This window comes from Lycorma delicatula, chromosome 4, assembly GCF_047948215.1.
Source record: "Lycorma delicatula isolate Av1 chromosome 4, ASM4794821v1, whole genome shotgun sequence".
NCBI classification, from domain to species: domain Eukaryota; kingdom Metazoa; phylum Arthropoda; class Insecta; order Hemiptera; family Fulgoridae; genus Lycorma; species Lycorma delicatula.
In genome coordinates, this window is record NC_134458.1 from 78756045 (window position 1) to 78771939 (window position 15895).

At 29.8% G+C, this 15895-nt stretch overlaps 1 protein-coding gene across 1 annotated transcript in view; it reads left to right on the plus strand.

Annotated features, from left to right (window-relative positions):
• ckd (cracked) overlaps nucleotides 1-15895 on the plus strand; it is a 57996-nt gene that overhangs the window by 22857 nt on the left and 19244 nt on the right. The window contains exons 2-3 of the mRNA XM_075363403.1: nucleotides 9424-9468; nucleotides 15281-15321. Coding sequence (XP_075219518.1) covers nucleotides 9432-9468; nucleotides 15281-15321 — 78 coding nt within the window. The 5' untranslated portion in view covers nucleotides 9424-9431. The remainder of the gene's footprint in view (nucleotides 1-9423; nucleotides 9469-15280; nucleotides 15322-15895) is intronic.

Genomic DNA, 15895 nt, shown 5'->3' on the forward strand with positions numbered 1-15895 from the left:
TTAAATATACAATATATATATGTTTTACCAAAATCACAATCATCATTTTTTTAAATATTTTATTATTTTTCATATTAATTTTATTTTATAATTCATAATGGTTGCGGGAATTAATTTTATTTGTAATGTATATATATATATATATATATTACTTTTTTGTTTTAGCGTTTATTTAATGTTATTTAGTTGTAAGGTGCTGATGTTTTTCTTCACTTTGATATTTTATGTTTTTATACGGTTATTCCTTTTATTACAAATGTAATGATACCATTCGCTCCTTTAAAAATAAACTATCATAAGAAATACGATTAAATTCATGTCTTTTAATATTTCCTACTTTATAAAGAAAAAAAAATCTTTTACAACATTTTTTTCGATATTTTTAAAATCGCGATCTTGTATATTATTATCCACATTGATTCTTTGTTACAAATTTACATTATATATCTTAGTTGTGTTTGTACAAAATATAAAGATTTCAAAGAAGATATTAAAGAAATATATACTTATCTTAATCTCCTTTACGCTAGCATAATTTATATTTTGGTCTGTTTTTTGTTAATTTATTTAAATCTTCATTAAATAAATAAATCTATTTGAATTTTTACAGTTATTCTAAAGTAATTAGTGTTCACCTCCCTTCTTTCATATGGATAAAACTTATCAATTCGAATAAAAACGTGAAAATTTCACGAATTTAGATTTTATACATCGCTCATCTATTAGTATACGATTAACGATTAATAATAATAATAGTAATAATAATAATAATCGCTCATCTATAATATACGATAACATTTATCCTTTTTTTATATTTTTCATTGCTATTCGTGCTGCACGATATGGGGTCGCTCCATAATCAGGATTTAGTTTTACAGATCCTTTTTAATGATAAAACCGACCCGTTCTTTGTACGATTAGTCGGTCTTTTTTGATGTTTTTTTTTCTTATTTCTTCCTCCAGCTTTAATTTTCACTTCCTTGTAAATAAACAGTAATTTAAAACAGAAAAACAATTTAATTACCCAAATATTAATAAATATTATAATAAAAACTAATTCAAAACACTTTTATTATAAAAAAATATATATACATAATAAATAGGAATGATAATTAAAAAAAAGAAAAAATGTATGAAATACCCTACAAATTTATGCAGATAACTACGTATAAATATAACTAAAAATCAACTGATATTGAACGTTAATAAAAATTATAAATAAAAATAGTTGTAAAATAATAAAAACTCAGTATTAATATAATATTAATAAGTAAATTAATAATATTAAAAAAGAATAAATATATATTTATTTAACCTTTTTTAATGTTTTAATTTTACTTGTTTCAAACTTACCACAGAACTGTCTTTTCGTTACACATTAAATATTAATACTTCAGCCTATGTGACAAGAAAGGACTTCGTAATGTTTTAATTTTTATTGTAATAGTTCATTTATTGATTTAAAAAATCTTTTAACCAATTTATTTAAAATTAAATTATAACAAGATTTCCTTTTACAGGATCAATTTTGTACAGTAGATGAAATCTTTTTAATTTAAAAATTAAATACACGTTAATTTCTTTTGTACTCCTTTTACAAGTACGAAATACGTACTTAAATAATTACCAACTCAAGCCTGTTTACTTGGATGTATTATTATTATCTTTATATAGTAATAAAGATTACAAACTCTTCTCTTATTTATTTATTTATACTTTGTAAAGCTGCTTTGACAAAGATTTTTTCTCGGTTTCCCTTGAATCTTCCAGGAAAATTATAGTCCCTTTTTTATCCGTGGATTATCTGACTTACTATTCATGACGTGATATCTGTATAATATTTATTTCTTTACTGGGCAGTTAATTTGATTAAAAATACATTTTTCCATCGAACCAGTAATGTATTTTCGTTATATAATTTATTATATTTGTTATACCTGCAAGTTATTCTTATGCTGTAACTCGTTATATGTTTGTGAATATTAACTTTAAAGTGACCTTACACACAGGGTTACAACGAAAGTATTTACAGAGACGTAACGATTACACGGTATTATTTGTTTATCTCTCGCCCGTGCTTATCGATATGTTGTTTTATGGTAGCTGCCTTGCAGATAGATTTATATTAACAGATCCGGCATAAGTTTAATGTTCTGACTAAACTTTCTAATTTATAATTATATAGTTATAATATTCGAATGTAATTTATTTTTTATTATTTTCTAATTTTTACTATTTAATACGTTATACTAAAAGGTTTTTAAATTTTTTCAGTTGTGCGATAGTTTATACTCTTATTTAGTACTTAAAATATTTTAGTAGAAAAAGAGATTACGTGCAGGAAGGATGTTGGCGTAGTTTTAATAATAAATATTATAAATAAATTCCGTATGAAAAAAAATTTAATAAAATATCTGAATAATTCCAACAATTCCTTAATGGAACTAACGAGAAATAAAGGTCCAAAACATTGAAAAAAAAACAGTGATTTTAGAATTAATAAACACCTAATATGAGGACGTTGGTCAATAGGAATGTTATCGAACATCTTTCTTTTAAATCATTTAAATAAACTAAAGCCCATGAACGATGTCATTTATGAGTAGAAGAAATAAACGTAGTGGAGAATTTTAAAACTAATTCCTAATATTTATTTTCAATAAGCTGAAAAATAATAACCTATAAATTATAGAAAATATCTATCTAAATTTTCGCCATAAATAAAAGGAAAGTAATCGACCATTACCTTCTAACCGGTCATTTTGTATAGATTTATAATTATGTCTATGCACTGTATAATAGTCAGTATTATCACTAGTAAGTGTAGAACTTTCCTTGGATCTTTTAATTAATAAATAAATTTGAACTAATATAAAATATAAATACATAGAATGTCTTTAAACGTATGAAATGTTTAATTTAATTTAAGTATCTGCATATAACAATAAACCGCACATTAAGGTTACAAAACAAATTAATTGTTTGTACTGTATTTAACCGAATGAAATTTGTAACCTAATGGGATCGATTCATCAGTAATGGGTAATTTATCGTTACTCATTACTTAATCGATGGTAGAAGTTAAAAGGGAGATGAGTGCTATTCATTTTTCATGTAACACTATTGTGTATGTGTATCTTTGACTATGAAATGAGGTTTTATATATATATATATATATATTGAGAAGCCTCTATTATTTAAGGGAAAGTTAACTATACCATTGTAAAATAACGACTTTTAAATTATAAAGAAATCATTTCACGTACAATTAAACAATATTTCTAATATGATAAGGCAATTAAGAATTTCATTTTAGAATTTTTTTTTTAAATTAGAGAAGATTATTATGAGATGTAAATTAATTGCATGTATGAAATACTTTTTTTTGAGAAAATAATATTAAATTTGAAAGTACTGTCTAACCCTCAATTTTTTAGAATCTGTGCAGATATATCCGCTGATTTAAGAAAAAAAATTAATACCGTTCTATTTTTAATATCCGATCACTTCCATATTTATAGGAGATAGAAAAAGCTATTCATGTGTCATTCCATGATGACGTTTACTTAATTAAAAAAAAATAATTCATGCTATATAAATGTAAAAGCCTATTATTTTTTCCTAGAATAAAATATATCTGTGAAAAAATTAAATCTAAAAAAGATTTATTGTTTATTTTTTGAACGGTTACTATTGTGAGTTTTTTCCACATTTTATATCAACAGTACATCAGAGTTTTATGCAGTTTACATTTTACAGTCTTTTTACTTCTCGATTACTGACGATGATGGATTCGTTAATACCGGGTCGGTTCATTACGTCGCATATTTTAATAATTATTGTTAAAAGCTAATTCTGTAATTTAGCTAGTAAAATTCCTAATGTACATTTAACGTGTACTTAGACTCATGCATAATATATATAAAGTGATTAATTATTCGAAGTAAGGTACGAATAAAAAGCTCGCTTTAAAACTGAGAGTTATCGCGTGCGCATAAAGTTTAGCATAATAGTTACAATCTTTGATGTCGAATGTAAACGTGAGGGAGTTAAAAGAATAAAAAGAAAAACGGTTGACAGTAAGGTCAGACGTGGTATTTAACTTACGTGTACGGGAAGGACGAATACGATGGATGGTTAGTCGTGGAGTAAGCAAGAGTTCGCTATGTAGGGTACGAGTACAGTAGGAGACTAGCGCTAGATGAGATGGTATTCCGTAACCGTAATCGATACCTGGAGGCGTGTGTTTATTTACTTTTATTGCCAAAGTTGAAAATGTGAAACTACTGTACATATGTACAACACCTTTTCAACAGTGCATTAAAATTTGCATTTAAAATATGTCGTTTTTAATGGTTATATTACAGTGAAGTGTGGTCGGCTGTTATGCTGTAACGAACCGGTTGTTATTCGGTGAGGATGCGTTGCGGTACGGCAGCGCAACTGGCAGTGATTTAGTGCGAATGAACGGAGAAAGTGTGACCTTTGCCGGGACCGGTTGCAAACGCTTCTTCCGCTGTGTGGGCGGTTCGGACGGTTTTGCAACCTCGTAAACGGCGCGTCGGGTAACGGCGTTTGGAAAACGACCTGACATTACAAATCATATAGCACTTCCTCGTAATCCGATAGATATACTATCTTGGATATACCTTAAAAAAAATTGAAGAATTACAGGCTAAACAAACAACCCGTAGCGATGTATACTGTTATTCATGACGAAATTAAACGTGTTTATAAATAACGAACGAATCAAATCTTTAAAATATTTCATTTTTACTAGCGATTGACGTAAGAATTATTCGTACGTTAAAAATTGATGATACAGTCTTTTAAATGTTTTATAGATACGCGACTACTTTGGTGTTATGAAACATATATACAAGTGTAAACCCCTCTTGACACAAATTCCAAGTGAATTCATTAAGTGGTAAATTCAAGGTTTTTGTCTGTTCCATGAAACGCTTCCTTGTTTTCTTCTATTACTGTAGAGGCAATATTATGCCATACATATTTATATTTATTGTCAATAGCGATTAATAAATTACGGTAAATTCTTCTTTATCTCTTGTTTATTTATATATCGCAATATTATTCTAATAATTTACTATTATGAAACAGCAAATGGAACTAACACACTCACAAAGTATATATATATTTCATCGATATGTAATCGGATCACTTAAGGAAAACAACACTTACGGAATATATGTCAATGGAAAATTAGACTTGGATAGATATAATACTGAGTATCGCGAAAAATTTTCAGTAGGATAGATAACTCTACGAATTTTACACGTATATGCCACTTGCCTATCACAATAGGGGATAGGATATGACGTTATTATACACTTTAATCTGAAAAAATTGAACTCATATTAAACAAAATTTGAAGCGGAAGAATTCCAATAAATGTACAAAGAAAGTAATTAATTCAAATTCTAACTCTGAATTAATCTCACGTAGTTCAAATTACAAACGTGAATTTTAAGGAAATATTTAAAAAATAATAATTTTCTTATAATCTGAATTTCCATTCTACAAATTATTTAGATATTTTAAGACAAAACAAATTATGAACAATTTTTTTTCAAATCGGTGAACGAATAAAAATAATAGGGTTGTTTCCCTGAATAAGAAAAAAATAATCAGGTACAAATACAAGCGTCTGTTATGTAAAAATAAAATCTTGACAAAATTAAACGCATATTTTTATTATATTTAAGGATATATCTTACCAATTTGATTATTTATCCTTTATAATTTTTAAAAAAATTGACCAAATACTTTATTTAATTTCATCAAAATGCGGTTGAAAAATAGTAAAATGCGATAGATTAAATGATAAAATAGCAAATCAATATGTTTTTCAAAAGTTATCTTTTTTACTGTTAATATTAACTTTATTAGACTATTGAACCAGGTAGTTAATTAGTTATTCGTCAAATTTGTTTTCTGATTTTTATAGCAGACGATGTCTAAAAAAGTGGACTTTTCAAAAAACTTTTATCTCTACTAGTCTAAAGAAGTAAATAACTGCTTCATAAATATTTTCTTAACTCATATGATACTGTAATATTAATAAAATAATATTACAATAAAAAATATTAAAAAAAAATTTATTTTTTATTTTTGTACTCATCAATATGTATTTTTTAAATGCCGTTAATAACATACATTTAAAAACAAACAATTTGAAACGGTAATCTTATAAGATGTACCAGTAGATTATACGATCACAATTTCTTTCGAATTGGCAAACAACCCTTATGGAGATCAGATCACATCATAAAAATTTCACCAATACCTACAAGAATAATTTAGGCGACCGCTGCAATAAAAATATTCAGAAAGTTCTGACTTATTAGGCTGTATGTCAATTTTTACTACACGTTTACTATAGATAGATACATCTTTCGTTGCTGTGCAATATATTTGTACAGATACTGTAAATTACGCTTCCCGTACTGTATTTTACAGTTAATTACAGTCGGAACAATTTATGCAGAATATTATCCGGTTCGAAAACAATTATAACATTTTTGTGCAATGATCAACGAATAACTCTATGATATTACGAGATTATTTTCTTTTTTTCAAGTTGAAGAAAAAAGTAGAGAGGAACCACCATATGGTAAATGAATTCATTCAGACATATATATATATATATATATAGAGGGGTTATGAATGAAACAGACGATTAATAAACTTTACTGTATAGTAAAACAAGAGATAAATATTAAAAATTAAAAAACACGACTGCCAAATTAAAACATTGCTGACAAACATTGTTTTTTTAATATAGGATAGTTAAAGACCGTGCGGGTGACAATTTCCTATACAGTATTTGTGTATAGTATACTTTTGTTTTCAAAATTTTAAATTTATTTACACATTTATATAGGTTATGACTCCCCGTAACGTAAGGATTCCAACGCGGTGTCATTGATCTAAATCGGTTCAACCGTTGAGCTGCTACGGCAGAACAAACATACATACACCCTAAATACATTAAATAATTTTATTTAATCATTTCTTAAAATTCTATGACAAACATTTCCCTTGTTAAATTATATTCGACTAATGTGTAAAAACACCATCGTTCGGGATTTGAGTAGTATTTCATGTTAACCAGTATCTTCGCGTTATTCTTTTTGCTTTAAATGCTTTCCATTGTGTATAGTAAACTACGAATGCCAGTTTTTTTTTAGAATTAGCGTTTTTTTAACAACTTATGCTACAGGGAAGACTTAATGCTAAACTTTTAGGCCAAACTGTAACTTATGCTAAACAAGGATGAACGAAAATGTATCTATATTTCAGGAAAATCGTAATCAAAACCAGCATTTAAGAGGTTTGAAATTTTATCCACTTTTACTTCAGATAGTCTGCTTGTAAATAATTTCATTTACATATTAGTTAGTAAGGCTCTTATGAACCTGTAATTATAAAATAAAAATTATTTTATGATATTGTTGCAAAAAGAAGGCTTATTTTATTTATATAAAATACTAATTTTTATAAATAAAATTATGTTAAGTGTGACTGGGTAGTAAGAAATATACTTCTTCAACTAAATTATATATCTTTAATATGTATAATATAAATTAGCTTTTGTAAATATGTTTTAATGATGAGCGCCATCAAACTGAATTGAACTGATTCTAAGCCGGATATAATTGTGCAAAAATAAATTGCATGTATAAAAGAAATTCTCTTTCGTTTACCTGTGTGTAGAAATTCGTATCCGTTTCCTTTATTTGTTACCGTCAAATATATTCCCGTTATTTTGTACAATCTACATATAATCCAGCATTACATTTATTACGATTACATAAGAAATAGGTGTGATTCCTTTCAAGTTATCTTTTTTTTTTATTTACTTGTTTCACTAGTCGGCGCTACAGTCTGTGGAGAATCCTGGTCTTTCACACTACATTTCTCCAAACATCTCGACTCTCGGCAACCCTCCTCCATTTCCTACATCATCTAATCACATCCGTCTTGGTGTTCCTCTTTTTTTTCCATGTAGAAATTTCTACGTCTCGTTTCCAGAATTCGAAGTCAGTTTCGGTGCCGAGTTTCCTGTGTTGCTCCTAAAGCAAAGTAGCAATTTCCGTAATCTTTTTAAAATTCAGGTATGTGGAGGATCGGCTAACAGTACTACCCTATCATAAATGGAGAGTTGCCTCCTTATGAGCTCTGTGTTGATATTGAAGATGAGTTTGTACTTCCTATTTCCCGTACTCCTTGAGAAAATCCGGTGTTCTGACCCTTTAAGCAAAGTGTTAAACTAAGGATATAATTCCCAGTCCCCACACAAACCTATTCGCTGAAACAATAACCTGCTATGATTGTTACCCAACTTTCCAGCTGGGTTGCTCGGTTTAGCAGGGACGCCTCTTGTTGAGAAAGGCTGAGAGAATTCTCTTACAATTTCTCTTAAATTTTTATATTTTATGATATAAGTGGCAATTTTCACTACGTTTCACTACTTCCATTTTCCAGGGCCGAAGGTATCCCTCCCAGGTAAGCTCCTAGTGCCCTTATTCCTGTTTTTACAATTAAAAAATGAATCTGGTAAAATCAGGACATAGTCGGAACCATTTTATAAAATCCTCACAGACAATTAACTTTTCTTCTTAAACATTATATCAAGCCTTTCCTTTATCCATTTCACTCAAGAGGATTTTAATTAATACTTTACTGAAAGAAAAGAGCAATGTTTTTTATTGTAGTTTTATGATACACGAAAACGCATTAGCTTTTTTTTTTAATTGTGACCACTCAAAAACATCTAAAATTAGATGGAGAAAACATTACATTACTGTATAAAAGTAATGGGACTTATAGGCAAAGTGGCGGCACTTTAAACTAGATCCAGTAACATCACAAAAATCAGCCTGATTTAAACAAAACCGAATTACGGAAATTTTTCTGGAGGTTGAATACTAGGAACACTGGTTCGGCAAAAAAAGTTGTTGATTGTATGTACACGTAATTTAATCTATAAAAATGTTGTTGATTTTTCATACGCGAAATCAAGCATATTATGGATTAAACATCAATATGTATACTATTGTCAAAAAGTTAGTAATATTAGCTTTTTTTTTTTGTTAGTAATTTTACTATTTTCGTGAACTTAAAGGAATTCTATTTTCTTCTGAATACAATTTGATTTGTTGAAATGGAAAAAATGAAGTTTTAATAAGTCCCTTTTAAATTATAGAATTTATTAATCAATATCAAAACGAAAAGAACCATTTAGTTGCTTTGTACATGAATATTTTACATATTTAAATTTATACGAATAAGTCTAATCTAATTGTAATGCTTATGTCCGATGATATAATAATATTTACTGTACGATTGTTAGCTCTAATTATATATATCTGATTAACTGAAATTTGTTTAAATCTGTTTCAGGGTCAAAAATGCTGAGAGAAACGCTTATAGTGGCTATTTGCTTAGGTAAAATTAAAGTTATTAATAAAGTTATTGTATTTAATTAATTTCTGTATTAAAAAAGAAATTGTGATTAAAAATATATCGTACTTGAATAAAAAAATTATTTAACAATTAAAAATGTGAATGTAATCTATTACATTTATAGATTTCTTTAACTTCTATTACATCGAACCGGTAAATTTTTGTAGCGGAATGTAACCAATAGTGCAGTCATTCAGTACGTTTTCATTCGTGTAATGCAGCCCTCATTAGTCAAAGTCCTACCATTGTCGGCTACATCATTGAACAATTTCGTTGAAACAGAAAAATAGTTCAAATATTGTAAATATGTTAAAAGGATATAAATAAATCTTAAGTTGGATGTATAAAATTTAATCTGTGTATAAGTTACCTTACCGAGGGGTTATTTCTAGCCAATTTCTTTTTTTTCATACTGGCCATTTTTTATAGTAATAAGAAGCGATCTACGTTTGAACTGAGGTGGCACGTGACGATCTGCAATTATACATTCGACCGTGTAACTGCATCCAAATTTAATTTTCGTTTAGGTTTTTCAGTTTATCCTAAAATTAACTCTAAATGACAAATAAATGGATTACTGTTAAAATTTATTAAATATTAAAGTAATAATGTAATAACTGCCTTTTTTCATGCTTTTTTAACAAAAAAAACTTGGTTTTTTCCCCCAAAATTTGCTCAAGATAACATTTCATTGACCCGCAGATATTTCTCAGACGTCCTCGGAAACGATCTATGGATAATTTGGCAACTCTTACTCGGACTATAAATGAGGATCTACATTAATAACAGTAATAACACGATCAATTTCAGCATCAATAGTAAAAGATGTGGTCTTGTAATACGAATAATTTAATTCTTTTTTATCTATTTCAAACATATTTCCGATTAAAAAAATGAGGCTAAGCCTCAGCAATTTACAAATGCGTGTTTCAAAATGAATATCGGGGTTTTAAAATTATGTAATCTGTATTATTAAGTTTTACATTGATAAGTTATACGTGAAATGAAACAACAACTCAACCAGTTTTTTATATGTGTTCAATATGAGAAGCATTCGTTAAATGTCACACATTCAGCCGATAGGAGAGTTCATCCCATACTTTAATCAGCAAGTCTGGAGTAATTGATGCGACATCTGCTTCAATCCTTTGTCTTAAGTCGGGTAGGTCAGCCGGTAACGGGTAGCACATAAACATTATCCTTTATAAACCCCCAACCGGGCGATGAACACGCCGAAAATTTCCCCCGGAAAAAACAAAAAAATAATAAAAATAAACCCCCAACGAGAGTAATCGCACAGGGGTTTGACGGGCTAACGTGGAGGCCACGGCAAACAAGCTCAGTCATGTGGACCCAGGCCACCAATCCAACGGTCGGGAAGAATTTCATTCAACCAATCACGTACAGCGTTATGCCAGTGAGGAGGCGCACCATCTTGTTGCCAAATAAATTTCTGCGGTTCGTATTGCAGTTGAGGAAAGAGTCATAGCTGTAGCATATCAAGATAATTCATTCCAGACACTCTGCGAAAAAGAACGGCCCGTAAACTTTCCGTCGGGATACTGCACAAAAATCATTCATTTTTGGGAGTCTTGTTTACACTGCAATATTTCTTGAAGATTTTCTGATTTCCAGATACGCAACGTATGAGTGTTTACTTTTCCGTTAACATGAGATATTGATTCGTCACTGAATACGACATGATAAAGAAAGTCTTCATCGTCACGGTGCATCGTTTCATTTGCGGAGCTAGCACGCAAATCATAACGATATGGACGCAGTTACAAGAATTTCCTTAAAACCCCCGTCCACATAGACATCACTGGATATCACTGCTAATTTGCGGCTAGCAAATTATTGTCTAACGACAAAAAACTCTTACATGTTTAATATTATCTTCGGACACACTCGGTCGTCCTGTACTCTCTTCTTTACAAATATAACCAGTAGTTTCAAATTGTTTATATCACTACGAATGTTATTGTCACTCGGGGATTACAACGGAACGTCAAACGGTACGCATGTTAAACGGTAATCATAGATTCACACTTTGCAAACTGCAAAACACAGATCGTTTTCTGTTGGGGGGCATCTTTGCTACTAGCGCTTTCAAGCGGAAGCTACAGGAAACCATTTATGAGCTTGTGCACAGCTAAAACTGCTTGATTATCTGTTTCATTTTATGTATAATTAATGAATGTACGTGAAACATGAAAAGTATTACACAGTTTTAAATCCCCGATATCCATTTTCAAATACACGTTATAATTGACAAATACCGCATAAAAAAAATATTGCAAAATCTAAGAGATCAAATTATACATTATTATTTACTTTTTATTTATCCGTACAGTATTACATATTATTATTACACGGAAACATTAACGTACACACCTATTGTCAAATATTTAATAACTGTATCATAAAATAATAAAATTCTTTACAAACAGGCTAAATCATTAATACTACACTGAACATAAGGAATATTCATTCGATTAAATTTAGACTACAGTGCATCCTCAATTTTCGCGGGTGTTACGTTCCGGAAAATTTCCGCGTATAATGAAATCGCGTAAATTGAGACTCACATTTAACGCAGAAATACAGGTTAGGTTCTTGTTAAGTTATACGATAAATGATATATGCAAATTACTGTATTTTATTTTACTGTTTTATTATTACAATATCATTTTACTATTATTTTAATGATGTTTCAGTACAATGTATGTATTTAAAAAGAAAAAATTATGTACTGTACAAAGATTATTTCAACTAACGTCATTTAGCATTTATCATCATTTAGTTTTTTTTTTCACTTAATATTAAAAACACTAGTAATGGTGGACTGTATGGATTTGTTCAGTAAAAGTCTTAGTTGTTCCTTATAAGCTGCGACTATATTTTCTAGTTCCCGTTGAAACCGCAAACTACCTCCATCACTGGATCTTGGCAATGATAAATTCTTTCAATTCTTCCGCCATTTTTACAAATTTGTTAAAGTCAACCGTTTATTTTTTATCGAAATTTTCTCTTCTTCATTTTCGTTAATATCTTGTATGATTTCGTTTTCCATCATCTCCATAAGTTTCGACTCACTTAATTCTTCATTTACATCCTGTATAAGTTCATTTTCATCCTGTACCTGTATCTCTAAACTTCTACTGTCTGGCAATGTTGATTGTTTCGTTACAAGTATCCTCTACATCTTTATTTATTTTGTCTCTGTACTCTACGGCTTCGTTACGTCCTCTCTTTGGCTAGGCCTTTACCCTTTGGGCCAAAGCTTCTTCCAGCAGGTCTTTAATGTTTTCTGTTGTAACTCGTTTAAAATTTTTTTTACGTTTACGTTTACAGTAAGCGATTGAATAGTTTTTCCAGCATTCGCTCAAAGTTAAAGATTTGTTCTCTTCCATGTCATCAAAAAGTTTTTTTAAATGTTTGACGAATGTAATACGCTTTTTACACAGTAGTCAAGGGGTTGCCAGTTATTTTTACACGGATTTGAATACTAAGAATACTTAATACTTAAGAATTAACCTCTAAGAATTATTTACCGGAGGCTAAACAGCAAAAAAAAAGAGTCAAGGGGTTGCAAAAGTTGTGTAATTTTTGGCGGGAGAAACTCAATTTGAATATTTTCATCAGCTTCTTTCAGTAGCACCTTTGGGTGAGCCGTACAGTTGTCTAGAACAAGCAAAACGCTGTATGAAAGATTTTTGGACGCTAAGTACTTTTTAACCTTTGGCTTAAAACGATTATTAAACCAATCCATAAAAATATCAGCAGTCACCCAAGCAAGATTATTAGCTCGCCAGAAAACAGGAAGGTTATTTTTATTTTTTAATGAGCAAGGATTCAAAGATTTATAAACTAGCAACGGCTTAATCAAGCAGTCTCCAGACGCATTCGAGCATACCAACAACGTAAAACAATCCTTTGCTGCTTTAAGACCCGGTGCGGTTTTTTGTTCTTTAAAAAGGAATGCACGGTTTGGCATTTTTCCAATACACACCTATTTCATCTGGATTGAAAATCTGTTCTGGTACGTAAACTTTCTCCTTTATGATGCTTAAAAAAGCTTCAGCAGTACTGAAATCTGCAGAAGCTTTTCCACCTTGAAGTTTCACATTGTGCAAACTGTGTCTTTTATAAATCTATCGAACCAGCCCTTACTAGTATTAAAGCTGAAGTGGATGAACTATCGGTAGAAATTTCAGATTCATTACCTCTTTCACTGGACACCCAGCGATAAAGCCGCATAGCCTTTTCTCGAATTAAAGCTGATCTTAATGGCTTAATGCTTTTGAGTTTGGTGTTCAATCCATGTCACGAACAACTTTTCGACTTTCTCCAATATCGGATTTCGCGTGTACAAAACGACCTTGGCATAAACCGGTACACTGGTCGCGATACTTTGGCGTATTTTGTCTTTATTAAGCCGTATTGTACGTTTTGTTTTATTCATTTACGTTAAACTTTCCAGCTAAAGACGTCACAGTATGTTTATTATCTAGACAGTTTAAAATTATATTTTTTTCTAATAACGATAAAACGTTTTTTTGTTTCTTAGGTTTTAACACAGCACTCGTTTTTTATCTCAGCACGTAAAGAAACAGTACAGTGCAAAAAAAGTAGTCTTATGAACATAGCTGCAAAATACACTAAAACTTTATAACAGTAACGAGACGTATTTTACGCTGTTTTTGTACACAGGCACACGTAGGCTAACGTAAACTGCGAATGAACGATGATTGTGAAAGCAGCAGTGCACTGTTCATTATAATGACTCATAGGCACTTACTGCTAGTACAGGATAAATGTACTAACCCACCTGGTTGGTCTAGTGGTGAACGCGTCTTCCCAAATCAGCTGATTTGGAAGGCGAGAGTTCCAGCGTTCAAGTCCTAGTAAAGCCAGTTATTTTTACACGGATTTGAATACTAGATCGTGGATTACCGGTGTTCTTTGGTGGTTGGGCTTCAATTAACCACACATCTCAGGAATGGTCGAACTGAGAATGTACAAGACTACATTTCATTTACACTCATACATATCATCCTCATTCATCCTCTGAAGAATTATCTAAACGGTAGTTATCGGAGGCTAAACAGAAAAAAGAAAGAAGGATAAATGTACTAATAAATTTGCGGATGTTTATCTCGTAATCGAAATATGTACTGCACTACAGTATTTTAGATTGTTTTACAAAATACGATAATGACTGTGTGACCGCGTATAAGTGAAACCTGTCGCGTATTCGGAAATAATTTTCCTAACTTATTTGAACGCGTATAACTGAAATCGAGTAAAAAAATTACGCGTAAATTGAGGGTGCACTATATTTCAATTATATTCAGGCTGTAGTCAGAAAATTCTTTTACAGAGTAGAAGCAGTTCTTTAACAATAAGAACTTTAAATTATTTTAAAATTCGGTAGGATTAGATTATGTAACAGAATGTATAGTCCTTTGTACTACTCTTCATTAATTATGAAGATATATCGCGGCTTGATTTCATATAGGGCACAGGTCAGTTTTAGCCACAAAATTTACAGCTTCTTCAGGCCGTATACATGTTATAAACGAATAGTGTTTTTACACATAAAGGAAAATTTTAGTTTACAAATTCCGTTTCTTTATGTTAATAAAACATAATAGTTAATATATGTAGATGAAAGAAGGATGTTAAGCAGTAATGTATACAGACACATTACTACTGACCCGATTATTATTATAAAAAAAGTTATTCGATTACAAGACTTTTATTTATTAAGCTTTTTTTTTTCTTGTTACAGCGTACGCCTATGTATTTACAAAACCAGTCGCACATCATAGGGTAAGTAAAATTTTATTTCATTTATTTAACATTTATCTATTAGTTATCTAACGCAAACATTTTTTTATTGAAAAAAAAAGACATAGCAATTAACGGATATTAATTCTAGCGGAATAATTGTGTATTAAAAATAACCGTTTGAAACGTTGAATCGAAACATACCTTTACCGTTTTCCATTTTTCTAACAAAGCGGCTTCTATAGAGATAGTCACGAAATAATGAACTCGTCTTTGAATAGTTATATTTTATAATTTTTGATCAAAAAGAAATTGAATTTATATGGCAGAAAACATTGATTTTCTCATACTTAGGTTTTGTTTAAAATTAATAAAATAAAAGTTGTAAGAATACGGAAAATTATGCATGTAAAAACCGTACTAGTTTTTTCACCTGTTTTCTTACTAGTTTAATTTTAACGTCTATAATATCGTTAATGCTTAATGCAAAAAGATTAGTATTCAAACATCATTTTTTAAAAAAAAAAAACATCGTTTCGATAATTGGTTTTACCTTATCTACTATTGTATTTTAGTTAAAAAAAGAAGATTATTTCGGCATTCGATGAAGGCAGAA